Raw genomic sequence first — 27943 nt, forward strand, 5'->3', positions numbered from 1 at the left:
AAACAACAAGAATCCAGAGAAAATATACTCACATAAACCAGTGCAAGCAAGTTTACTTCTGGCCATATGCACTGACATTCCAGGCACCCCCCCCCCCCCCCCAATGCATTTTGCCACATAGGGCTAGGGTGAACATAATCACTTGTTTCTTTAAATACATATGCATGTTAACACATCACCCTCTTTTTCTCATTGGAATTGATGCACTCTTGTTTATTACATTTATGTGATTATATACATAGCTATAGGTTGAGATTTTGGTATGCAGGTGTGTCAGTTTCATTTGTTATTGGATTACTACTATACTCAACTACGCTTCATTTTCTGGGGAATAGTATTACTGTTGAGACAGGAATGCATGTCATTAATGGCTGCAAGCAGACTACTATATAAAAAAAAAACTTAACACTGTATTGGGCAGCACTACACTATTAGTTTAAGTAAGGATAATTGCTTGCACATAATTGAGTGAACCCATCTTTACACTAAGTTAAGTAATCATTTAGTTAGTCAAGTGAGCAGGCTCTTATTAAACCAACCCCTATTGATGATCAGTCTCTTCAGACAGGTAAGACATTTTAAATTAAAGCAGATTTCAATTCAAATACTCACCTGCAGGCACCATGACATTTGTTGACGTTGTGTCTCTCTGCAAGGACTATTAGAATAAAAACTGGTTGTAAGAATTATGATTGTTTCATTCACATATACCTAGTTAGCATCTTCTGCATTCTGAACACTAAAGAAATATTCCTCTGGCTAATGCAACAATTTGTAAAAAGTATAGTTGGAGTTAGCGTTAAGGTCAATATAGCATGCAAGACTCCTACTGGAATTAGCCACAAATACAATTTTGAGGTCCAGTTGCACATGTTCCATAACTTAATCATACATACATTCTTGTTGTAAATATATTTAAATTATAGATATCCATGGTAAAACCATGCTGCTTACTGTGCTAAGGAAAACTTGTTTCTGTGGGTTTTTGACAAATGTAACAATATTTGAGAGAAATAGTCCCTTTGTGTACATAGAAAAAGTTGTAGTTATTTAAGTTCAGCTCATGATAAATAGGGGCAAACACAAAAATACTGCATTTATAATTTTAGGGGGTGTGGCCTGGCACTGAGCAAAATTATAAATGAAGTATTTTTGTGTTTGCCCCTATTTATCATGAGCTGAACTTAAATAACTACAACTTTTTCTATGTACACAAAGGGACTATTTCTCTCAAATATTGTTCACAAATTGGTCTAAATCTGTGTTAGTGAGCACTTCTCCTTTGTCCAGATAATCCATCCACTTTATAGGCAAAGTGGATGGATAATCTCCGCAAAGGAGAAGGGCTCACTAATACAGATTTAGCCCAGGTTCACAATGAGCTGCGGTAAGGAAGCCGTGCGAGTTCAGCGGAACTCACACAATTTCACTCCCACATTTCAGTCATGAATTCGGCTGTGATTTCAGAGACATCTGTGCAGGTATCTGCACAGATGTCAATGTAAATCGCAGCTTGAATTCCCAAAAAGTAGTACAGAAACTACTCTTTGAAATTGGTGCAGAGCCACAATACTTTTTTGTTCAAGTGCTCCCACTACCTCCAGGTGCAGGGGGTGGCTATGGGGACGTGCTGTGCACCCTCATATGCCAACCTGAACCTGGGGGAGTGGGAGAGATTTCTTACTAGGAGAGTTGTCATCCATGTATACTTGCCACATTTGTATGTGGCAGAGATACATTGATGACATTTTAATTATCTGGCATGGTCCACTCTCGAGTAGGCTATATGGGAAAGAAACTGCTGGCAACACGCTGCTACACGCAGACAGTTTCCATCCTGAGCCACTTAAGAGATCTATCCCATTTAGCCAGTTTCTCAGGATTGGAAGGAACTGCAGTACACACAAAGACTTCCAACAGGAGTCAGATGAACTCACTACTAGATTATTGGATAGAGGATATATGAAATTGGCCTTTAACCTCCCTGGTGGTATCATTCAGTCTGGAATTAGGTGCGGAAAGCGGTACAATTATTTTGCGTGGAAATCTGGCGTTTTATTTTGTAGTCCTGTAATTCTTAGGAATAACGCTCTTAAATCTCTTCAAACCAGAGTCTAGCAGACATCCCGGGTATGATAAAGTTTATAATATAATAAAGAATAATAAAAATTATTCAATAATGTAATCAAATCCTAAAACACTGAAAAAGGGACACTTTTTGGTTGCTATGGACAATCTCCAAATTCCAGGCAGAAAAAACTGTATTTATAATATAAAATTGCATGCAGGGCACTGCACAGACCACTAGGGACAAAGGGGATGTGTAATTTTTTTATACAGTACTGTAATCTGTAAGATTACAGTGCTGTGTGTCTTTTGTGTCTTTTTACTTCTTTGAATTTGCCGTCGTTCTCCGCTCCCATGCGCCGTAACGTCGCAGGTAACAGAGCTCGGTGGCATTCGGCACTGTGAATCGAGCGGAGGACGACTCGATCACACAACGCGGGGGACATCGCTGGATCCAGGGGACAAGGTAAGTAAGTCTCACTGTGTCCTCCCCTGCATCCAGCGATGCGATCCCGAGTCTGGCTCGGGGTTACCGCTCCTGCTAGTAAATTCCCAACCCGAGCCAGACTCGGGATTACCACTAGGGAGGTTAAAAAGGCCTTCAACCGTGTCAAAAACCCTGATGGATGGGATTTGATCTTTAAAACAAAAAATCAGAGTAAAGTGGATACAACAACAAAGATCCCTGCAAAACTTGGGGTACCTATCCCTGTGAGTCTTGCTCACAGTGTATAGTTATTGGGAAGAGGACCACAATGACCCTGCCGAATGGGGAGACCTTTTGTTTACGTCAATTTGCCAATTGCAGGACGCAAGGCATCGTGTATCTTATACAATGCCAGTGCGGTGCCTTCTATACCGGAAAGACCCGACAAGAATTTGGCAAACAAATAGAGAAACACATGCATAGCATGCTTATAGGCAATCTTTCCTTCCCACTAGGAAGGCATGTAGCTAGACAACACAACTACAGGATGCCCAAGGTGAATCTTTCAGTTCTGGACAGGCTCCATATACCCATTGGGGGGGGTGATTGGAATAAGGTTCTGCTCCAGCGTGAAATGCGCTGGATCAGACACCTTAGGGCCACTACCCCCCTGGCCTAAATGATGTGGAAAGCTTCAGACCTTTTTTGGATGGCTTCTGTTCAGGAAAGACAGATTAGGGACTCTATATCACGTCTATCCATTTTGCATACAGTCTCTGCTTTTCTTCTAATTCTGGGAAATTCAATAGCTGAAACCTTTGCCTTTTTTTTTTTGTGAGATTGTTGAGGAAATATTCTAAATTGATATCCTCTGAATTACTGTCAAGTCTGGGACTTCTGCTTTTTTCTTCTTTGTTCCTTTTTTCGATCAGCCCACTTTGGGGAGCGTCTCTTGTGGGCCCCCAGTTCGTTGGGGATAATTTGAACACGAGATACAACATTTGGGAGTTCATAAATATTATAATAAAAATATGTATATATGTACGTATACATATTTTCTTATACATTCAGGTTAACTTCATGGTTCTTAAATGGGGTCCTTTTGTACCTCCCTCCCTGGGCATAGACAGGCTTTTTGTACCAGGGTAGTGTAGAGCATCAGGACTATGGATGAGCTTGGTGTTTGAGTCGAACGCATGTTCGACTTGAACACCAACTGTTTGCCCGTTGGGCAAAGCCAGAACTCTGTGGGCCATTCACGCCAAATTCGTGTGGCGCTCACGGCTTACAATGCACTGCGTCATCGCAGTGCATTTCTGGCTCATGATTGGCCAAGCATGCACTGTGACCCCACATGCTTGGCCAATCACAGTGCCGGCAGTGAGGTGAGCCATTAAAAGCTCAGGCTGTGTAGTACACGCCCCACACTATATAAGGCCGCAAGAGCGGCGGACTTGTGTAGTGTTCCGGCATCTGTAGGAGTTAGTGGGTGTTGTCTGCATGCCTTCAGCGCAGAATACACCTGTATCTACCCTTTATTGCTGTTCTCTAATTGAGCCATCTGCCATCTGCACGAGTTAGTGGGTGTTGTCTGTGTGCCTTCAGCGCAGAATACACCTGTATCTACCCTTTATTGCTGTTCTCTAATTGAGCCCTCTGCCATCTGCAGGAGTTAGTGGGTGTTGTCTGTGTGCCTTCAGCATAGTATACACCTGTATCTACCTATATTGCTCTTCTCTAATTGAGCCATCTGTCATCTGCAGGAGTTAGTGTTGTGTGCCTCCAGCACAGCATACACCGGTATCTACCCTTTAATTGCTGGTGTTCTATAATAAAGGCATCTGCAGGAGTTAGTTGGTGTTGTGTGCCTCCAGCCCAGTATACACCTGTATCTACCCTTTATTGCTGGTGTTCTATCATACAGGCATCTGCAGGAGTTAGTGGGTGTTGTGTGCCTCCAGCACAATATACACTACCCAATTGCTGGTTTTCCCATCTCCCTGCAGGCCATTACCACATCTGCATGACTTGGTAGAGTGGATGACCAAGCCCTCTTCATCCCACTCATCCTCTCTCACCCAGGCTCAGGGTACTAGCAAAGCAGCTGCCAATGCATCCTCTTCCCTCGTCTCAATGTCATCATCAGTGACTCCTTCCCTAGACCCACCACGTCCTCCTGAGGAGTCCCCCAAACTGTTTGAGCACAGTGTTGGGTACATGCTCCAGGAGCATCCAGGATGCTCCAGGAGGATGCACAGTGTTTTGTAGGCTCTGATGATGATACTCAGCTAGAGGAAGGCAGTAGCGTGAGCGCAGAGAGAGGGGATGCTCAAGAAGGACAGCAATCTAGCAGTCATGTTCCACAAGCTGCAGCATACTGCCAGGTTTGCTCCAGTGATGAAGAGGTAGGGGCTGATGAGGGCACTGACTCCACGTGGGTGCCTGATAGGAGAGAGGAGAAGGAGGAGGAGGCACATCTCCAACAAGGCAGGATGCCCTCCGGGGGCCAGCTTAGGGGCAGCACACCGACTTAATCACACCGCAGAGCTCCGCCTGTGCAGGGCGCTGCCTCTACGGGTTATTCTAAAAGTTCTTTGGTGTGGGCCTTTTTTGAGACGAGTGCATCAGATTGCACCGCTGCTATTTGCAAAATATGTCTCAAGCGTATCTCGCACTGTGGTCAGGTGGCGTCATATGTCCGGTGATGTATCAAATAGTATCCCCTATCGAATAGTGTCCGCCCTGTACTGCGCTTGTGCAGCACAATAGACAAGGAGAAGCCAAACATCTCCGAAGATAAACGGTGCCTGCGCAGTGAGACCAGGTTCAAGCCCCACCATCCAAGTGGACATAAAGTTAGAATATAAAATAGCCGAGCGATGCGAGGCTATGCCCGACTTGTGTCACGAGCGAAGCGAGCCTGCGAGGGGCCCTCTTACTAAGTGCAACCGTATGTCCACTTGGATGGTGGGGCTTCAACCTCGACTCACTGCTCAGGCGCTCTTCTTCTTCAGAGATTTTTGGAGTCTCCTTCTCCTCCATGCTGCACCTGCGCAGTACGGAGCGGACACTATTTGATGGTCGGACACTTTTTGACAGAACAGAGCTTCTCCTCCACACACACTATTCAAAAGGACGCCAGGGACGGCAAATGGCGCCATTCCTCCCCTCGGTGTATAGCTAAAGGGGTTTACCAGTGAGCGCGGACTCCTCAGCCCGGACAAACTTTTGTATCCTTCATATTTGGGTAAGTTACCAGACATTCTCCCCAGGGGGGTCCGTCCTGGGGGCTCATGCACATATATATGTATGTGGGGGGTTGTCATTGCCCCTCTCTTTCTTTTTTATATGTTTTATACAGCCTTCAAGTATTGATGCTTGGAATGCCATGATTCTGATCTTTTTAAATCTATCCAGCCGTCTTGTAGAGATTATATTTCAGTTTGGGCTATTTGAGGACTGGAGCTTCCCACTCGGACACTGGGAATGCACTGTTGCTCACTAAATGCATATGAGAAATGTAAGTGGTTTAGCAGTCACTCTGTCTAGTTATACTACATGTGATATATGCATACAGTCTATAACATTGTGATCTTAATTCTTCTTAGATTGTGATACAACTTTCCCCGAGAGACTTTTTTTAAAATATATGTTGAAACACGCTGGAATTCTGCTACTAGACACCACGTTTTTGAACTTGTGGTGACCGTATTTTGTAGCATGATGTATCACCTATTTCTCACTTTCTCAAAATATGCATTATGCTTTTTAACATTATGTAATATCTGTATAATGATGGAATTATATTTATCCAGTTTTTGTCTCATGTATTTATATCTATGTGCTAATAAATGATTTTTTTTACGTAAATAGTTTTCATTGCCTTAAAAATCACAATTTGAGGTTTATGCACATTTTCAACATTGACTATTTATAATCTTTATGCTACTAGCATTAGTAACTAAAGGATCACAGAAAATGAAGAGCAAGTGTTTAGGACATAATGAAGTTGTGGCTGAGCTACAAGAATTAGGCTCACTAAAATATCAATTGGGCTATAGGGACCAGGACTGGAGGAGTAGTAGATCTGCTGGATAAGGGAGGACACAGTGGAGTAATGACATAGCTGTAGTGATCAGAACACTTTTGGGGTTGATTAATAAGACTGGAGAGTGCAAAATTTGGTGCAGCTCCTGAAGTGGATTGGCTATCATGTACAGCTGTACCAGATTTTTAACTCTCCAGTTTTAGTAAATCAACTCCTGTTTAGGACCATCTGAACTATTACAATTAAGACACATTAGGGAAATGGCTGATCTGCATGATGGGCACATTGTGGTAGATTCATGAGGTGCAGGATGAGATTACTGATTAGGACAGCAGCCTGGACTACAGTGACAGAGTATAAATAACAGAGGCTATGGTAATTGTTGGAAATTGAAGTTTTAAAAGGACAGCTCAATGTGGTATGAAGATTTAAGCAGTAGGGACCACAAAATGTTTGGGCTCTTCTCGGTTGTTCTGTTTCTTCAATCTAAACACTGAAAGTGTGATCTCTATAACTGATCCAGTTGTAGTGAGATAGCTTAACTTACAGTCTCAGTAGCTTGGCAGACAGTGATTTGATCCAAATGAAAAATTGCAGATTGTAGAAAGTTTTAATAGAAAACGTGTGCAGATAGTCAGAGATGAACATCAGATGCGTCAAACAAATCACAGTGCATCTTGTTCCAGAAAAATGTGGCGAATGGAAGCTAAAGCATGTAGAAGGGTGGCTATAACTGCATAGAACATCCCCTAGCTACAGAGTGAGATAGGGACAAAATTATTACATGCTGTGATTTTAATAAATGTACTTGTCAGTAATACTGTGCAATGATGTTTCTTTTATTTTTATGATGATCTGATGCAATGAGACCTTGTCTAAGGAGGATTTTATTGGTGTATGGCGAGACTGAAGTGGATTACTTATAAGCGCTGTTGACTACTTTTGGTTAAGTGCTCCATCTGTTGGGGTAAGAGTCAGTGTGAATTTTCCTCTTTGGTGAAGGATCCTTTGCAGCACTTCTTTGTGTGGACCTGCATTCATTGGGACTATTTTTACAGGAAGATGTCATCTTTCTAGTATTTGAACTATTTATACTAGCTTTTATTACTGCACTTATGATTTAAAACAATGAATGTGTAACATGATTGCATATATTATGAAAGATGACCTGGCGCAGACTTATGCCCTGTACTCACGGTCGTAAATTCCGACGGAAAAGGTCCGATTGGATTATATTATCGGAAAATCCGATCGTGTGTGGACTCTATCAGACTTTTTCCATTGGAAATTCTGATGCAAAAAATTTGAGGGCAAGATCTAAAATCTTCCGACAAAAAAATCAGATCGGCCTTTTTTCAATCGTTTGTAGAGAATTTCCGACGGAGAAAGTGCCATGCATGCTCAGATCAAATTACGAGACCAAAGCTATTGGCTACTAGCCTCTACATGGTCCCGTCGTACTCAACGAAAATCACCATGTTCGGAACAGTCAGAATTTCTGACAACTTTGTCCGACCATGTTATATGCAACACCAGTTTCGGACAAAATCCGTCTGAAAAAATCAGACGGATTTTGTGGTCGGAATGTCCGACCACGTGTACAAGGCATCACTGTATAAACAGTGGTGTGGCACAACAATAATCATTCCATTGTGTAAAGAGTCTGGTAATGTTCTGCTTTACAATTATAATAAAAATGAAAACAATACAGCCCCAAGAGCTGACACTTAGATGTTTGCTTTAGAGGTGGTCAAGAGACTACCTCTGTTCGCAACCCACCAAGAGATTTGGAACAATCACTACTCACTAGTGATGAGTGAAGCAAGCAACATTTGGTTCACTGGATGTTTGTGGAACAACCATGGGTAGCTGAACACTGCTATGAAGGACATTGTATCAATGCAAAAAAAAACAATTCAAATACTGCTTAGTAAGGATTAAAGTGATTGTACAGGCTGAATTTTTTTGTTTTTTGCCTTCATGCATTTTATATATGAGTGTATATTATATATTGGTTTGCATGAAAGTTATAGCATCTACAAACTATGGTATATATACTGGAACTTTAATTTATATATTTTTTTATACTAGTAATGGTGGTGATCAGTGACTTATAGTGGGAAAGTGATAGTGTAGCAAGAAATCTGACACTAACTGACACTTTGTGGGAACTGACTAACCGCCACTGACATTTCCAGTGACTCTAATATAGTGATCAGTGCTTATAATATACACAGTCACTGTACTAATGTTACTGGCTGGGAAGGGGGTAATATTTAGGGTAATTAAAGAGTTAACTGTGTGCCTAAAATTTTTTAATGTGTGTACTTTGTGATGTTTTCACTAAGCAATGTGCAGGTCTTTACTCTCTGCTTTGCAAGGAAAAGAAACAGCACATCGCTGTAGTCTATAGAGAGCCCTATATTTCTTACCAACACAGAGCGCTCTTCTGTCATTTGCTCAGCGAATTGTGTTTTGACCCGCTGATCGGCTTGTGCTGCAGTGAATGGCAGTTCAAGCTCTCAGGTTCACTCACAGAAGAATGCGGTGACGTACTGGTATTTGTCTGTACAAGCTGACCTGCCACAGTAAATGTACTGAGGCAGGTTGGAAAGAGGTTAAAGGGTAAAATTAAGATGTGCAATTCCTTAAAAAACTAGGAAGGTTTTCTATGACATTTCTTAACACAGAAGCCACAGCAGTTATACCGTACCACTGTCGGTCGACCTATGTTCCCTCTCTCCTTGAATGGGTCACGGAGATGAACCATATTGAACACATGGAGTCTGTGATTGTCAGAAACCATGAATCAGACTGAGACAGAAGTACAATTAAATCACACTTGTTTATTAAATAAAATAAAAAAGTAAATAGAGTAAGCGTAGTCAAAGCATAGCCAGAGTCCAGTAACCAGATCGAGTAGTCAGCCAAGCCAGAGTTCAAGAACCTCGAGAAAGTGCTTCTGCAACATACTCCTCCATGGCCTTATCCTCCAAGACCGACAAAGGGTAAACCCGGCCACGAGGAGGCATGGCACCAGGTTGAAGGTCAATTGCGCAATCATGAGACTGGTGCGAAGGCAAACTACCGGCTTGACCTTTGTCAAAGACATCGCTGAAATCGCAGAGTGAAGAGGTGCACAGGACCTTGGATACCTTCAGGAAGCATGTCTCCCTGCATTGTGGTGACCAGGAGCGAACCTCAGCACAGAGCCAATCAAAAGAGGGGTTGTGCCTCTGTAACCAAAGATAACCAATAACCAGCGGAAAAAATAAATTGGAATTGGATTATCTCATCGTGAAGAGCCCCTACGGCCATGGACAAGGGAACCATCTCATGAGTCACATGGGCAGGCTGTAAAGGTCTCCCGTCAAGAGCCTCAATGGCAAGTGGAGTGTCACGCAGCTGCAGCGGAATCGAGTGCTGTGAAACAAATGCAGCATCAATGAACAGGCCTGCAGCCCCGGAGTCGATTAGAGCCTGTATCTCGATGGACGACTCGCCCCCAAGAAAGGATGACTGAAATCAGGGGCTTATCCTTCTTGATAACTGGGGACAAAACAATGTCACCTAAGGTCTGTCTATGACAGGACCTCAAGGTTCTGGCGTTCCCTGGACGGGTAGGACAAGACTTCAAAAAGTGACCTGCCTGGCCACAATAAAGGCACAATCTCTCCCTCCTCCTAAAGGCTCTCTCATCCGCAGAGAGACGCGTGAAGCCCATGTGCATAGGTTCATCTTCCCTGAGCAACTCGGTACCAGGAGGCATGGGAGGTGAGGGAGGCACAGGTGGGACTGCAAAGCTCGGAGGCAAACGTACAGGAGGCTTCCGCAAGCGCTCCTTAAATGAAAGTCTTTCTCTGAGTCTGCAGTCAATGAGGATGGCAAACGAGATCAAGCTCTCCAGCTCAGTAGGTATATCTCAAACTGCTATCTCATCCTTGATGGAATCCTAGAGACCATGAGAAAAGGCAGCCACGAGGGCCTCATTGTTCCGAGCAACCTCTGCTGCCAGAGTACAGAATTCAATTGCATAGTCGGCAACAATTCTCGTACTCTGGTTGATGGACATGAGGCACTTGGCAGAAGCGAAGCGTGTGGGGACGTCAAATACCCTTTTAAAGGAGGCCACAAACTCGGGGTAACTCAAGACACAGGCAGCACAGTGGTGTAGTGGTTAGCACTCTCACCTTGCAGTAAAAAGGGTCGCTGGTTTGAATCCCAACCACGACACTACCTGCCTGGAGTTTGCATGTTCTCCCTGTGCCTGTGTGGGTTTACTCCGGTTTCCTCCCACACTCCAAAGACATACAGGTAAGTTAATTGGCTTCTGTCCCAAATTGGCCCTAGTATATGAATGGGGACCTTGCATTGTTGGATCCTTGAGGTTAGGGACCAATGTGAGTGTGCAATGTACAGAGATATGGACAATTGTAGACACCTCACTCAGGTTGAACTGGATGGACGGGTGTCTTTATTCAACCTTACTAACTATGTAACTATGTAAGACAAGAGGTTTTTTCATCTCCCATATAGGGTTAGCCCAGGACAAGGCTCTCTCAGAAAGCAAAGATATCACAATACCTGCTTTGCTTCTGTCCGTGGGAAACGCCTGGGGCAGCATCTCAAAGTATATCTCAACCTTATTGAGAAACCCTCTGCATTGAACTGGATTGCCCTTAAATCGCTGGGGAAGCAGAGCAGAACCAGACATATCTCTTATAGAGGTAATACTGGAGACAGGTGCCTGCACAGAGACTGGCGCAGCAGCAGGGATGGGGATTCCAGGTGAGCCGTGCAACTCAGGAGCGTTTGTAATGCCATGGCAAACTGATCTATGCAGTGATCTTGCTCATCCAATCTGGAAAAAATATTACCAACAAGTGGATTGACTGTATCTTCTGAATTCATGGCTTTCGCCTCCTGTCAGAAACCATGAATCAGACCGAGACAGAAGTACAATGAAATCACACTTGTTTATTAAATAAAAATAAAAAGATAAATAGAGTAAGCGTAGTCAAAACATAGCCAGAGTCCATTAACCGGATCGAGTAGTCAGCCAGGTCAGCGTTCAATAACCAGATTGGGTAATCAGCCAGGCCAGAAGTTAGAGATCCAAGTGGAGGAACAGCAAGCAGGATAAGGAGCCAGAAGGGATGTTAGCAAGCCAGTCTTTAAACAGGTATGCAGGAGATGGTTTCTTGTGATGTGACCAAGGCGAAGGCAGAGATGAAGTGGACAGCTTTAAGTAGGCAGGTCAGACGAGCAGGATCAGGAACAACTGGGTAACTGTGGAGAGAGAAGTGCTGGCAATTAGCCGACAGCTGAGCAGCCAGCCCAGAGAAAGAAGGGCTAAGGCAGCCCTGACAGTGATGGACCCAACCAGAAGAAGGGCTTTTGGAGGGGATTGCAGGGTAACCTCATCTACTCACTATGGGCCCTGGCATTTGAGGGCGCTACAAGCATTCAAGAAGATTTCCTGTTATTTAATGCAAGTGGACATTAACAGTCAAGGAAGCCATAATGGTCTCTGCCAACGTGAAGCTGAATGAGAAGATGTATGTGAAAATAAAGCTGGTTAATGAGATTTGGATAGCCATCTGATTTTGTTTGGTATATGTTCTGTGTAAATTAACAATAAAGTCAATTCCAGTGTGCACCTAAGCTGGTGTTGTCTAGTTCTTGGGTGCAATGCTCAGCTATATTACCTGGAGGAAGCTGTATCATGATGGAAGCACCCAAGCGGGGTGCTAGCAAGTCCATCACGGAGTCCATTCTGGCAAAAGATTTGGATACATATGAACAATGTCACCAAATTTCACTTTCTTGGAAAGTGTACAGAGAATCCCAACAGCTTCGGGATGAGCAACCCCTGTTGTATGGAGTTAGTGGAGAGTGCTATTCTCAGGCCCCCTCCTTTCCCTACCCCCCACCCCATCTTTCCATCCCTATTTCTTCAACTCTGTTCCCTCCCCATCTTTACCTATTCTCCTCCTCACTCCCCTCCCCCTGTTTTTTTGTTAGTTTTTTTTAGCCCATAGGCTCCATCTGTCTGTTTGGGCTAAAGAGTAAATTTGTATACCCTTGGTTATTCCAGTCCTCCTATATGAAGTTATAGGTGGAATATGAGACAGATATTACTTGTGTTCAGGGGCATTGCTAGGTCTGCAAAAGATCTGGGGCTAGAGACCATAGGTTCATGCCGGTGGTAAGCAATTTTTCATGGGCAAAGGCTGGTGTTGGTGTTTCAATCATCATGGCACCATGGTTGATATGATATCAGGGTGATCAAAGTGCATTGTTTCATTCTAATATATAATGAAGTGGTTAAACTCACCATAATGTAGAATCAGTGGGAGCCCTGAGCATGTCACTTGCCACATCTCCTGCCACCGTTGCCTGTCACCAGATACTGCTTTTTAACTTGCCACGTCACCTGCCACTAGATGTGGATTGTTGCTTGCCATGTTGCCTGCCCCCAGATGTGGATTGTCACTTGCTACATCATCTGCCACCATTTGCAGATTGCCACGTCACCTGCCACCATTTGCAGATTTCAAATGGTGGCAGGTGACGTGGCAAGTGACAATCTGCAAATGGTGGCAAGTGACGTGGCAAGTCACAATCTGCAAATGATGGCAGGTGATGTGGCAAGTGACAGATTGTGACTTGCCACATCACTTGTCACGTCACCTGCCACCATTTGCAGATTATGACTTGCCTCGTCACTTGCCACCATTTGCAGATTTTCACTTGCCACCATTTGCAGATTGTCATTTGCCACGTCACTTGCCAGCATTTGCAGATTGTCATTTGCCATGTCACCTGCCACCATTAGAAGATTGTCACTTGCCACATCACCTGCCATTAGATGTGGGTTGTCCCTTGGCAAGAAACAATCCACATCTAATGGCAGGTGATGTGGCAAGTGACAATCTTCTAATGGTGGCAGGTGACGTGGCAAGTGACAGTCTGCAAATGGTGGCAGGTGACGTAGCAATTGACAATCCCCATCAGATGGCAGGTGAAGGGGCAAGTGACAATCTGAAAATGGTGGCAAGTGACGTGGCAAATGACAATCTGCAAATGCTGGCAAGTGATGTGGCAAATGACAATCTGCAAATGGTGGCAAGTGACAATATGCAAATGGTGGCAAGTAACGAGGCAAGTCATAATCTGCAAATGGTGGCAGGTGATGTGACAAGTGATGTGGCAAGTCACAATCTGTCACTTGCCACGTCACCTGCCACCATTTGCAGATTGTCACTTGCCACCATTTGCAGATTGTCATTTGCCACGTTACTTGCCAGCATTTGCAGATTGTCATTTGCCACGTCACTTGCCACCATTTTCAGATTGTCACTTGCCCCTTCACCTGCCATCTGATGGGGATTGTCAATTGCCACGTCACCTGCCACCATTTGCAAACTGTCATTTGCCACATCACCTGCCACCATTAGAAGATTGTCACTTGCCACATCACCTGCCATTAGATGTGGGTTGTCCCTTGCCAACTGATGTGGATTGTTACTTGCCATGTCAGCTAATGCCACCAAATGTTCATTGTCACTGCATTGTTGGCAGGCTGGCAGCACTGGTCTATTTAGTGAGGGTAGGAGAGTGGGGGAGGCAGTGAAGATGATGTAATCTCTCTGCTCCCCGTCGCACCTCCGACACTAAAGAGGACCACGCTGTGAGGGCGGAAGAGTGGTGACATGGAGCGGGCGGAGAGATGTCATCTCTGTTCGCATATCAGTTCATCTCTCTCCACCACCTCTAATACAGCCCTCCTGCCAGCCACAGCGATGACCCGCTGGTTAGGCAAGGACTCTGCGGCAAGAGACTCTGGGCTATGGGCTCCAGATTCGGGGCTACAGCCTCAATAGCCACCCCCCGGCGATGCCTATTCTTGTGTCTGTATATTTCTTTTCCTCTACCATCTCTCATATCAATGACTGATGTGTGATACATGTTTTCCCAGTGTTCGCTCTGTCTTCATCAATCATTTTGTTTCTTCTTGTAATGGTTCTGTGTTACAAACTCAAACTGGTGCTTTTTGTACATTTTTTGATTAGTACCCCCCTTTTTATGTATATTTCCAATTTGTGTGTGTGTGTACTGGAAAAAAATACCTGTATGAAGTAGAAAAAGTGAAATTCATTAAGAAATTTAAAAAAAAAAACTTTTGCTGCTAATTGTTCACACAGCTCATAATTAATTATTGTAGTGGGGGGAAACACTGGTGCAAATGTAGCCTAGAAGGAATCAGACCTGGATCACAGAGGGCAACCAAAGACCCACTGAAGATGTTACTGATAGAATTTTTTACGACATGTGTAAATATTGGGGTTGATTTACTAAAGGCATCTAGACTAGCAGTTGCTGCTGAGCTTTGTAAATGAGGTAAAGTTTCACATTACAAAGAATACTCAAACGCATGCAAGTAAAACTTAAAAAAACAGATGATGAAAGTATGCAGCTCTTCTGCCCATTTACTAAGCTCTGGAGCAACTGCTCTTGCAAATTGCACAGTCTATTTTCCTTTAGTAAATCCACCCTATTGTGTAGTGCTTGTAAACACAAAGTAGATGTTGCCTGCATATGACGTAGGCATTTTGTTTTTCTTTGAAAGACAGTTGTTTTTTTTGTTTTTTTAATCAATGATTTAATGCACCTCCTAGCGCATTTAAATAGGCAGTGCGCCACCATACCCTTTTCCAAGTAAACTAAGATTTTACCATGGTCTAACTTAACTCTGTTGCTAACATGAATCTAAATTGTAGACCCTTACATGTTACAGCATTACTAACTAACCATCCAGGCACTTACAGTTGGGCTATTAATGGTGGGTTGACAGACTCTACTGAATGGTAGTTATAAAGGATTTTAAAGGTGCCTCTGCGATACTAGTATGTGCTCTCTGGAACTATGTTGCCCTACTTTTTCAAGGCTTGCTTCATGCACTTCACAGCTCTCATGTGTTTAATTTGTGTATTTAACGGTTTGCCTGTGGAGACTGCATAAAGCTGAGTCAAATACAGAGCTCTCTCTAGTGGTTATCTTTAAAGCTTTGTTTTCGATACAAGCAAATATGTCAGAGCAAGAATTTAAACGTGTGAAAGCCACATCATAAGTTTCTTTGAGGTAAATGCTGAAAAATGAACCCCAAATATGTGCTCATAGAAAATAGGCTGTTTCCCCTTAACAAATCATAAAAGCGTTTTTTTTTTTATATATATATTTGGATGGAAAAAATTAAGAGTTCGTTTGTATTATCGGTTCAGGGCATACAGCATGCTATTAATAATTTCTTATGTTGACACACTGAATAATTAAATAAATTTTTTCCCCACAGTGCTTTAAATAGCTTTAAAAAAAAATAAGAATCAGTGGGCATACTCAGCTATTAGTACTAATTATGTACTGCTTATAACAATATATGTAATTTATATTGCATCAAAAAAAAAAATGTATAACTGCAAATAATAAGTATAGACTTAACATGCTAGAACAATAGGTTAAGGTCTCTAACTTTGCTATTTAACCACTTCCCAACTGGCGCACGCCGATGTACACCGGTAGAATGGCACGGACAGGCAAATGGGCATTCCTGTAATCCCTTTAAATTTGCCACTATGCTATCGCGTGCATGCACCGGTCGTGACCTTCGTGAGATGGATCGCAGGTCCCACGCACTCGATCACCGAGGGGATACCCACGATCGTCTCATGGGGAGGAAGAACGGGGAGATGCTAATATAAACAAGCATCTCCCCGTTCTGCCTAGTGATAGTGTCACTGATCTCTGCTCCCTGTCATCGGGAGCAGAGATCAGTGACATGTCACACACAGCCACACCCCCACAGTTAGAAACACACCCCAGGACACACTTAACCCCTACACTGCCACCTAGTGGGTAACCCCTTCACTGCCAGTGTTATTTACACAGGAATCAGTGCATTTGTATAGCACTGATTGCTGTATAAATGACAATGGTCCCAAAAATTTGTCAAAAATGTCCGAAGTGTCCACCATAATGTCTCAGTCACAATAAAAATCGCTGATTGCCACCATTACTAGTAAAAAAAAGAAATTATTAATAAAAATGCCATAAAACTATCCCCTTTTTTGTAAACGCTATAACTTTTGAGCAAACCAATCAATAAACTCTTATTGCGATTTTTTTTTTTTTTTACCAAAAATATGTAGAAGAATACCTATCGGCCTAAACTGAGGGGAAAAAAAATGTTTATATATATTTTGGGGGGATATTTATTATAGCAAAATGTAAAAAATAATGCACTTTTTTTTTTCAAAATTGTCACTTGTCAATTGTTGTTTTGTTTATAGCGCAAAAAATAAATACTGTAGGGGTGATAAAATACCACCAAAAGAAAGCTCTATTTGTGGGGAAAAGGGACGTCAATTTTGTTTGGGAGCCACGTCGCACGACAACGCGATTGTCAGTTACAGCATTGCAGTGCCGAATCGCAAAAAGTGGTCTGGTCTTTTGCCAGCAAAATGGTCCGGGGCTTAAACTATTTATATGCATATACACAACATATCTCTAAATAATACTTGTAATATACAGTAGGTTTAGTATTGTTATATACAAATGTAATACAAACATAATGCTGAGGTATATATGGAAATAATTTTTGAAAATCCACTAATAGGCTCTATTTTAGAGAAAGAGGTTACATAAGTATTAATTACATTATTTATTGTATTTACTATAATTCCCAGGAATAAAAATAACACAATATGAATGAATAAGAGAACCCACAACCACAAATTTGGAACACAAAAAGTCACACTTACAAGAAATACTTTTTATTAGCCCAGTGATGAAATACTTTGGGGGGGGGGCAAGCATAGGAAATACTGTGACGACATTCTCAATAACATTTGCATGCATTCTACTATATAATAGGGTCGAAAATCTTAACAGTTTGTGAGAGTTTTGCTTTGTTTATTTTTTGGGTTGTTTTTTTGATCTGCAAGATTACTTGACTGTCTGTGAAAAACATGGACTATTTTTATTATTTTCTTTTGCTCATTTTTACTTGCAGTAAGGAGGCAGTGTGTCAAAGTGGAGATGCTGAAGGAAGTTGTCAGCGGGCTATAAATATATTCCCTGCTAAACTGAAAGATCTCAGAACCACATTCCAGAAAGTGAGAGACTATTTTGTAAGTATTCAAATCATATCACTCTGTTAACCTATTCCTGAATGCATTTTTTTCTTCCCTACAAATGGCCAGGTCAATACAGCCACACTAATTTTAAGTGCATTTATCTAGGTAAAATACTTTGTACTTTAGTTTGCTTATGTCTGTATTTGCTCCGTTTTGTGCTACAGAAAGATGTAAAAAAACTGAAGAAACAAAATTAACACAGTTTTACTGTTTTGAATAGGGATAACATTTAACATTTTTCTTTCTAAATGTACAGTTTATATGATATGTAAATAATAAGTTTATGTTAGCTTTAAATATTTACGGTTTTAAATATTTTTACACATTTAACACATTTTATACGTCAATTTTTTCTATCATTTAACAACATCGATTTGCAAAATATAGTTTAAAAATAAATTGTGAGTATAAGAATATGAGAGGTGATATTTCTGACTTGCTTAAAAGGTGCAGGTTTTAAAGCTGCCATTCTGTTCCTGTGCCATGTAGTGTGGTTGTTTGGTAGGAAACAGCAATACCAGGTCTAACCAGCAGAAGAACCTTGTAGAAGATTATATCCATTAGTTGAGTGGCTTAGCTGACTTGACAAAAACAATGCACCTGAAAGAAGATGTAAACACAAAGGGCATTGACTTTGTTATATATATCTAGATATGGATATAGATATATGCTTTCTAAAAAAAAAAAAAAAAAAAAAAAAATGAATAATCCATAAAATGCAATAACAAGGGAATAACAGGTCTATCAGCAGCCTGAAAGGAGTGGAGATGGTCCCGGAAACAGACCACATGGTGAAACAAACAGTTTGAGCACTCCTCTATAGCTATCCCAGGGACTTTCCATATGGTTGGAATATTCTTAGTACAGATCCTCTCAAACTCTTCAGGGTTTTTTTTTTTACCATTCAGCCCGCTGGGTTGCATGGAAAAAAAACTGCTAGTGTCTACTAGGCTTAAGGAGAGACAGAGAGAAGTGATCCAGTTATTAACGTCATCAGCACCCCCTTGCAGTTCATTGGTAGCAGACGGGACTTGTAGTTCTCTCCTTCACAAATTCCTGTGAACGAATGAGTGCGGGTGGTTTTCAAAAAGTGACAGCGGATGAGGTGAGAGGGTCGCCCTCCTGCTATCACGGGTGGATGTGCAGGAAGATTTGTCACATTGTGAGGAAGACTTGTGCTAGTGCACGTTACACCCTAAATATGGGTGTAATGTGGGACTAGTTCCAAAAGTGAATGTATCCTTTAAACCTAAAATGGTTGGGTTCACAGATGTATCTAGAGTCAAAACAATAGGAAAAGGGAGATGGGTGATGAGATCAAGGTGGAGAAAGATAATAAAAGAATGATTGTGGGAAGGTAGTGTGCATGAGAGTTGAAACACCAGATCACTGGCAAGATATATTATAAACAAGGGACACCCACAGCAGACAGCAAGACCACAAACTCCTTTTATATACTATAAGCTTGTCTTGGCTACATGGCCATCAAACATTTCTCACGTCAATCCTTTTTTTATCTTCAAAATCCAGTGTTTGAAGAAACAGCTCAATACAATGTTGTATAATAATTACTTGAGCGAATATTAATTCGAAAACTGTTTTTTTTTGTATTTTCTTTTTTTTTTCTTTTTCAGCAATTGAAAGATGATGAATTGGATACCATATTACTTGAAAATAGTTTATTAGAGGACTTCAAGGTAAAAAATACTTTATTATATATAAATATATATATATATATATATATATATATATATATATATATATATATATATATATATATATTTATTTATATAGCATCATACGTATCGTAAACCAAAAAGATCTACAGTATTTCTTGTATGATAGCACTGGGAAGGGTTTCAGCAACTATAGGGTGCTAATATCTCTCTCTCTATATTGGCAGCCCTTATATCTTACAGGGGTGTCACAGAAGCAAGAAGAGAGGGGTTAAAGCTGTAATGAGGACAGAAGCAAACAAGCACGGGAGGACATCCATGGATGCCCTCCCGGCAAATTAGATCTGCGCTGTAGCCGTCTTTTGGCTTAATGGTTAATGCCACTTTAATGTCCCCGGGGTGATCACAGATCAAAGAAATTTTTTTTTTTAACTTTCTACCCAAAACTAGAATAGCTTTAAATAGGAGTGATTGCAGTGGCACTGCATTAGAGTGGGATTCATAGTTACATAGTAGGTGAGGTTGAAAAAAGACATCAAGTCCAACCTATGTGTGTGATTATATGTCAGTATTACATTGTATATCCCTGTATGTTATAGTCATTCAGGAATTCATGATGATTATAGTGGAATCGCTATTTCAAAATAATTTTCTGGGCTTCAATAGTGGCCTGCTCTAGAGAAAGTACTTCATGGCCTTAAGCAAATCAAAATGTAGGTGCACAAAATGTATTCTGCAGACAAGATCGCTTATGTATGACACCAAACGAAGCTAAAATATTTTAGCTGGAGTTAGAATTTAAACCTTAAAGTAAACTACTATTAATTGAAATATGGACACTGTCATTGTTACCCATCTAAAGAAAATGCTAATTGGGCTTCAGTCATGCTGAGTCACTAACCTAAATGAGTAAGCAGATGAGGGATATCTGAGTATAGTCAGAGGACCTTATTTGCACACTTGTAGGTCAGTAAATTCAAGTATTTAGCAAGAGGGTCAGCATGACAGTCAGACATCAAGCATCTGCAGGATAACAAGCCAGCAAAGGCAGCCTTCACGTTCCTCTCTTGCCTTCCTTTATACTGTCAGTTTTGCATTAGTACAGTGCATACATTTATTTATTTCAGGTACTTATATAGCGTTGTCAATACATATACATTGTACATTCACAACAGTCCCTACCCTCAAGGAGCTTAGTGCAAATGTACAGATAAAATATAAAGTATTTGTTCTAGTGGTATCCTAATTTGTTTTTCCAGAGTTCTATTGGATGCCAGACTGTAACTGAAATGATTCGATTCTACCTAGAGGACGTCCTACCACGTGCACAAGAGGGCAGTAATGTCATTGAAAGAAATGTGAATTTCATGAAGGACAAATTGCTAGACCTAAAACAGACCATGAAACGATGTGTGAGTATACAATACCATAATACAAAACATATATGATTTTTTTTGCTTTACAAAACAAAGAACTGTGAACTACCTATCCATGCAGCAGGGGATTGCCTAGACAAATATACTTGCCTGGAGTTAAGCTCCAACCACTTCAACACCGGCAAATTTTGACACTTTTCACATACAAATCTACATTTTTTTTTTAAATTGAAAATTACTTAGCGCCCCCCCCCCCCCCCCCAAACATTGTATATTTTTAAGCAGAGGCTCTAGAGAATAAAACAGTGGATGTTGTAATTAGTATGACACATGGTATTTGCACAGCAAACGCATTTTTTTTAGCTTCTTGAGATCCGCGCTATAGCCGAATGACGGCTACAGTGCGGACCTGCTTTGCCAGGACGACGTCTATTGACATCGTCCCATGCACAAGTGGCCTGCACGTCCCCTGAGGGGCGCGCGCGGTGCGCTCTGTGATCAGCGAGTCTTTGGGACTCGCCTGATCACAGATTGGAGCAAGGGGTCGATCCCGACCCCTTACCACGTGATCAGCTGTCAGCCAATGATCATGTGATCACAACACTGACAGCGCAAGGAAAAAAAAAAGCCGATCACCGGCGGCCATGATCGGGACATCAGTCCCGATCACGGCGAGCTGAGGACAGCTCATCAGTGCCCACCTGCCCCCTGCCAGTACCACCTAAAATATGGCAAAAAGTGCCACCCATCAGTGCCCATAGTGCCACCTATCAGTGCCCACAGTGCCACCTATCAGTGCCCACAATATGCCTTGCACACACAGTGCTGCACCTCAGTGCCACATATCCATGCCCATCAGTGTCATGTACCAGTGCCCATCAGTGATGCCCATCAGTGCCCAGCAGTGCCACCTATCAGAGCCACCTATCAGAGCCACCTATCAGTGCCCATCAGTCCCATCTATCTGTGGTACCTATCAGTGCCCATCCGTGCCACCCATTTGTGCCATCTTATCTGTGCCCATCTTTGCCCATCTGTGCCGCCTTATCTGTGCCTTATCTGTGCCCATCAGTACTGCCTTATTTATGCCCATTGGTGCCACCTTATCTGTGCCAATTAGTGCCTCCTTAACTGTGCCTATCAGTGCCCACCAGCGCCGCCTATCAGTGCCCACCAGCGCCGCCTATCAGTGCCCACCAGCGCCGCCTCATCAGCGCATTTCAATGAAGGAGAAAAATTACCTGTTTGCAAAATTTTATAACAAACTATTAAACATTATTTTTTTTTAATTATTATTTTGCACCTTTTTTCGGTTGTTTAGCAAAAAATAAAACTCCCAGCTGTAATTAAATACCACCAAAAGAAAGCGCTATTTGTGGGAAAAAATGATAAAAATTTCATTTGGGTACAGTGTTGTATGGCCGCGCAATTGTCATTCAAAGTGCATCAGCGCTGAAAGCTGAAAATGGTCTGGGCAGGAGGGGGGTTTAAGTGCCCAGTAAGCAAGTGGTTTAAAAATACCCTTTATTGAATTTGAATGCACAAAAAACACAACAACTATTTAGTAAAATATAAAAGATTACATTACGCTGAGTAAATAGATACCAAACATGTCATGCTTTAAAATTTTGCTTGCCTGTGTAATGGCGCCAAACTACAGTACAATCTCCACAGACGACGTTTTAAAAGCCTTTACAATTTACCAGTTTAGAGTTACACAGGAGGTCTGGTGCTAGAAGTTTTGCTCGCACTATAACATTTACAGGGATACTTCACATGTGTGGTGTGAACACTGTTTACGTATGTGTTCACCTTTGCATGCAAGCACAGGGGCGCTTTAAAAAAAAAAGATTTATTTTACTTTACATTTTTTATTTTTGCTCTCTCTCCATGTGCGACGTCATTGCGGCTCCGGCCACTCACAGCGCTGGAGCCGCAAACTTGGAAGAAACGCAGAGGGCAAAATGTCAAGCCTTGGTATGGACCAGGCTGCGATACAGGGACCTCGTTCTAAGGTAAGTATTTCATAATGAGCTAGTATGCGGCATACTAGCTCATTATGCCTTTGCCTTTACAGGGGTTTTTTTTTTTTTTGCTTTTTTTTTTTTTGCTTTTTTTTTTTTTTTTATGACTTGTGGGCATACAACCGCTTTAAGCAGTTAAGGATCTGACATGGCATGTTTCAGAGCCCTTTCTGGCCGAGTCTAGGTAGCTGGCATGACCTGCTGTTGGTTTGACAGCTACGTCCCTATACCATGTACCATAAATGCAAATAGCAACTATTTCACCTTAGATCGGCATAGATAGAGGTTCCTAATCAGAGTTTGTTACCATGTAAACAAACTCTGACACATTGTAGAAATTTGTGGTCATTGGAGAACCTAAATACGGCCTGCGTTATATTTACACAGGCACTAAAGTTTCACACTGCTGAGATATGATTTTTATCCAACTTTCGGTGTGGTAGTGTAGTGCTACTTCGATGTAACTTTGAGGAAACTTTGATGAGGTTTGTAAATTGTATAGGGCCAAAATCGCACTGGATATGGCACCAAAGTAGTACTGGAACCTTTCCAAAATCTCTTGGTGCTAAATCGCATTGATGTGAACAGATACCATTGAAAACAATGTGATTTCCCTTGTCATGTGATTCTGTGCCACTCAATCAAATCGCATCTGAAATCGCACTAGTGTGAACCAGGTCAAAAAGTAGGAAAAAAGTTACATTTTAAATTAGAGTCTTGCCTATTTAACCCTTTAATAAACCCTTGTTACACCTAATTTGCCCTACCCTTTCTGCTTTTTTTTTACTGTTTAGATTTTTTTTTTTTTTACATTTTCCTTAATTTCATTCATTATTAGAGTGAATACATTAACCAATTGTGGACACTAGGCAAACTACACAAAACTTCAAAGTCCACAGATTGTGTGCTACCAGTACGCTCTGTCTTTCTGCCAACTGCTCCCCTCCACCCTGTCAAAATGCTACACTACACTACTATATATTACTTTGTTATCTTGAGAAATGGCAAATGGCAGACTCAATAGCCCCATACTAGAAATGAAATGATAAAAATTGCTCTGGTCCATAGTGGGTGCACAAGTGAGAGCAGCGGTGGTTGAAAACACACAGTGCTTTCTAGTAGCACTCGTTTTAACGCTACTTAGACTGCAAAAACAAACATGTTTTCTATTTTCTATTTCTTTTTGCCTTTACAACATAAAGAAAGTAAAATAAATTGTTTAAGTCGATACCACAAAAAGAAAGTCAAGTTTGGAAAGTTCTGAATTATTAAAGTGGTTTTAAAGGCAGGAGTTTTTTTTTTATCTTAATGCATTCTATGTGCAGCAGCACCCCTCAGCCCCCTTAATAATTACCTGAGCCTCCTCTTAATCCAGCAATGTCCACAAGTGTCTCAGCATTCCGGGACTTTCTCTCCTGATTGGCTGAGACACAGCAGCGGGACCATTGGCTTCCGCTGCTGTCAAAGTTAGTTAGCCAATGAGGAGAGAGAAGGGGCTCTTTTTTGAATTTGAGGGAAATCCCCTGTTATGACAGTTGGTATGGGAGCAAATGTCCCCACTGAAATATTTCACCTCTATTCCCATTTTGGTTTTATCCTCACTTTTATTCCCCATGACATTGGTTATCAAAATTATTTACAATTAGACCCCTTTCACACCAGGGTGTTTTGCAGGCGCTATAGCGTTAAAAATAGCGCCTGCAATCCGCCCTAAAAAAGCTGCACCATTGTCTGCAGTGAAAGCACGAGGGCTTTCACACTACAGTGGTGCGCTGGCAGGACGTCAGGGAAAGGTCTTGCCAGCAGCTTCTTTGGAGCGTTGAAGGAGCGGAGTGTTTACCGCTCCATCACCGCTGCTCCCCATTGAAATCAATGGGGCAGCGCTGTAATACCGCCAGCAAAACGCCGCTATTGCGGCATATTGCCAGTGGCTTTAACCCTTTCTCGGCAGCTAGCGGGGGTAAAAGCAGCCCGCTAGCGGCAGAAATGTGCAGCAAATCCGGCGGTAAAACGCCGCTAAAAATATGCTATGGGCAGTGTGGTGTGAAAGGGGACTTAGAGTGACCAAATCTACTAGAGTGACCAATGTGCTACTAAACCCACAACACTAGAATCGGTCTGATTATGCACTAAAACATGCTTGTTATACTCGATGTGGAACCCAAGGAGTTAATCCTATGCATTGTGGAAAAAGGCTGCTTGATTATGTCTTTTCTGATCCTCCCCTTTTTCCACTGCCCTCAAACTCCTGATAAGACAGAGTCTTTGAAGGAGTCACTCTGCACATGCTCAGTTTGATGTGTATTGCACAGGGCCAATCAGCACTGTCCACAGGGTCAGGGGTTCTGCAGCCTCATAGGATAGTCAAAGTAGAATGAAAACGCCTCCTACAAACTTTAACCAGACACTGATAGAAGTCATAAGACTGCTATATACTGCTGATGAGAAAAGGTATTTATCAGTTTATATTTACTAAAATAATTGAGTTTGCATGATTTGTATAATGTGGGAGACCAGATATAGTGAATACAGGGTTCTGGGTTTAGTAACACTTTAAGCCTAGTTCACCCTAAGGTTTTTTTTTTGTCTTCAACCCCAAAAAAAAACTGTCAGCTTTGGTTGGAGCTGATGTACCAACAATCCAATGTTGGTGCAGCGATCTCCCCCCGCTGAGCTATTGTGCTCTGACAGATGGATGTGTTATTGAACTGGCCGATGCCGCCTGACATTCGGCCCGTGTGTACTAAGCTTAACGGGAACACAGAGAGCAAACAAAAACCTGCCAGTGGATCTAAGCATTTATGACCTTTAGCCAAATCTATAGAAAAAGGTTTTAGTTTATTTATACTTAAATCTTATTTTGGGGATTTGCAATGAACATGAGACATGTAGGTGCCTTTTTTTTTATTTTTTGGCTCCCTTGTGATTTTTTTGCTCCACTCCATTGTGATTCTTTAAATATTTAAATGTCTATAATTGCATTCCTTATGAAACAGTTTTTCTAATTATGATATAATTGATAAATAATATTAAAGAGTCTTTCTGGATAGCCAGACTGATATTTCTGTGCCTTTTATACATTGTGTGTAATCAAATAGTTAATTTTCTAATTGGTTATTTTGACAGCAACACTTTTTGCCATGTGATAGAAAAAGCAAGGCCATCAAGCAGATCAAGGAAAAATATAACAAGGTATGCTGCCAGCCCTGTTTATAATCATGACTAACAAATGCAAGTGAATGAACTTTGTCATACTAAACATTTAAAATGAAAAAGAATGATCTGTCATAGATTAAAAAAAAAAAAAAAAATCAAGAAATGCATATATACACTTGTGTAAAATTGCAAAAAATGTGATGAATGTGGCACAAGATAGTCTTTCCCCTTTTGATCTTCTTCTGTCAGATCCCTGTTAGGAAAAAGCTAAAATAATAACTGACACTATCTGACATCACTAAAGACTCTAATACTGTACACAGTCACTGTACTAATGACACTGGCTGGGTGACAGGGGTGATCAGGGGGGCAATCAAGGGGGTTAACTGTGTGCCTAACATGTGTATATATGCTGCTTTTACTCACGGATCTGGCTGGGTATCTCCTTTGATCTCAGTTATGAACAGTAACTGAGACCTAGGAGAAAAACCAGCTAGATCATGTGTGTTGTGTTTACTAACACACAGATTTCTATGCTGTGGTTGGCCACACCAATCAGTAGGTCTACAGCCAAAAAGTCCATGGCTGTGAGCCTGTTGGCAAATATGTGCTGTGTCCAACCACAGCACAGAGCAGCAGGGAAGTCACACACGCACGCCTATAAATCAGGGAATTTGGTGCAATGCATGGGTACATCGTGGTGCACAGGGGAGCCACTGGCTAACAGTAAAGTTACCACTGGCCAGTCGACACGTGATTAAAAAACACAAAATGAGTTAGTCAGCTCTAAAATATACACAGTAAACATTATGTATAGACAAAAGCTAGTTTTCTTGATACCAGGCTAATCAGAAATAATTTTTTGGATGAAGTGTTTAATGAAATCCGATTTATGATTGAATAAAAAAATAACCCAACACTACTTGTTGGGTACTCTGTATTAGGAGCCTTATCACACTTGTGCGTTGCACTAAATTGCACTTTACCTCAACACACAGTAATGCATCTACTCTATGGGCTGTGCCTTGTGGTGATATTCATTGTCAATAGCACCTCAACGCGTTATACAGTACAGCTGCACTTTGCAAGAGAATTTGCCATAGAGCTCAGTGAATACAGGGAAGTTTCACTTTGCAAGGAATACCTGACCATGTGCAAGTAATATATTTAAAAAAAAAAAAACATTTTTGCACATGATTGAATGATGGAAATCAGAAGAGCTACACCTCATTCATAAAGCTCTGGGGAAAATCTCCTTGCAAAGTGCAACTTCCTTTGCAAAGTGAGCAGCCTTGTCTTTAGTAAATCAACCACTCTGTGTTTAATGGTGTGTGTAATAACTGATTATATAGCCACTCCTAGGGCTGCTATAAATGTGCATGGGTGTATAACACCATGAAATTGAGTTGTGCTTGGTGGTTTTTCTGGATATATCAAGTAGGAAGCAGAACACCAAACACTGAGCTGCTAGATATCATGCAGCACTGCCCCTTATGAGCAGTCAAACCTTTCACAGGATCCGCAATTAATTTATAAATGAAAAAGAAAGTATTTACTTGTGAGGTCATAGCCAATTAAAAGTGGTAATTTTATTATTTTCCAGTTAAAGAATCAAGGTGTCTACAAGGCCGTTGGAGAATTTGACATCTTTATCAATTACATCGAGGAATACCTTATTTCCAGAAAGAAATAGAGGGTTATCATATCATTTTTGTTATCTTAAAGACGTATTCTGACATAGTCAATAAGATTTTACAAGAACAAGTAAAATGCACAGTCATTTATAGAATATATTAAAAAAAAAAAAAAAAAAAAAAAAAACGAAGACCAAAAATGCACACAGGATGGAGTTGAAAGCTTCTTATGCATTGCCAAAAATGTGGAACGCATGGAAGATCATTCTATTGAATGAGGAAACATTAATAATAAGAGTGCAGCGCAATAAAATGTAAATTAAACAAATATTAAATACTG

The 27943-nt window shown here is 41.4% G+C and overlaps 1 protein-coding gene across 1 annotated transcript; it reads left to right on the forward strand.

The window, feature by feature from the left end:
• Positions 1–17493: 17493 nt before the first annotated feature.
• On the forward strand, positions 17494–27742 carry IL10 (interleukin 10). Its single transcript, XM_077481203.1, has 5 exons — positions 17494–17731; positions 19372–19434; positions 20673–20825; positions 25940–26005; positions 27573–27742. The coding sequence occupies exons 1-5, from the start codon at positions 17570–17572 to the stop codon at positions 27660–27662; spliced, it is 534 nt and encodes a 177-aa protein (XP_077337329.1). The 5' UTR covers positions 17494–17569; the 3' UTR covers positions 27663–27742.
• The last annotated feature ends 201 nt before the right edge of the window (positions 27743–27943 follow it).

The sequence above is a fragment of the Lithobates pipiens genome, unplaced genomic scaffold (genome assembly GCF_037356315.1).
Source record: "Lithobates pipiens isolate NorthernLeopardFrog02 unplaced genomic scaffold, aLitPip1_a1.2 Scaffold_16, whole genome shotgun sequence".
NCBI classification, from domain to species: domain Eukaryota; kingdom Metazoa; phylum Chordata; class Amphibia; order Anura; family Ranidae; genus Lithobates; species Lithobates pipiens.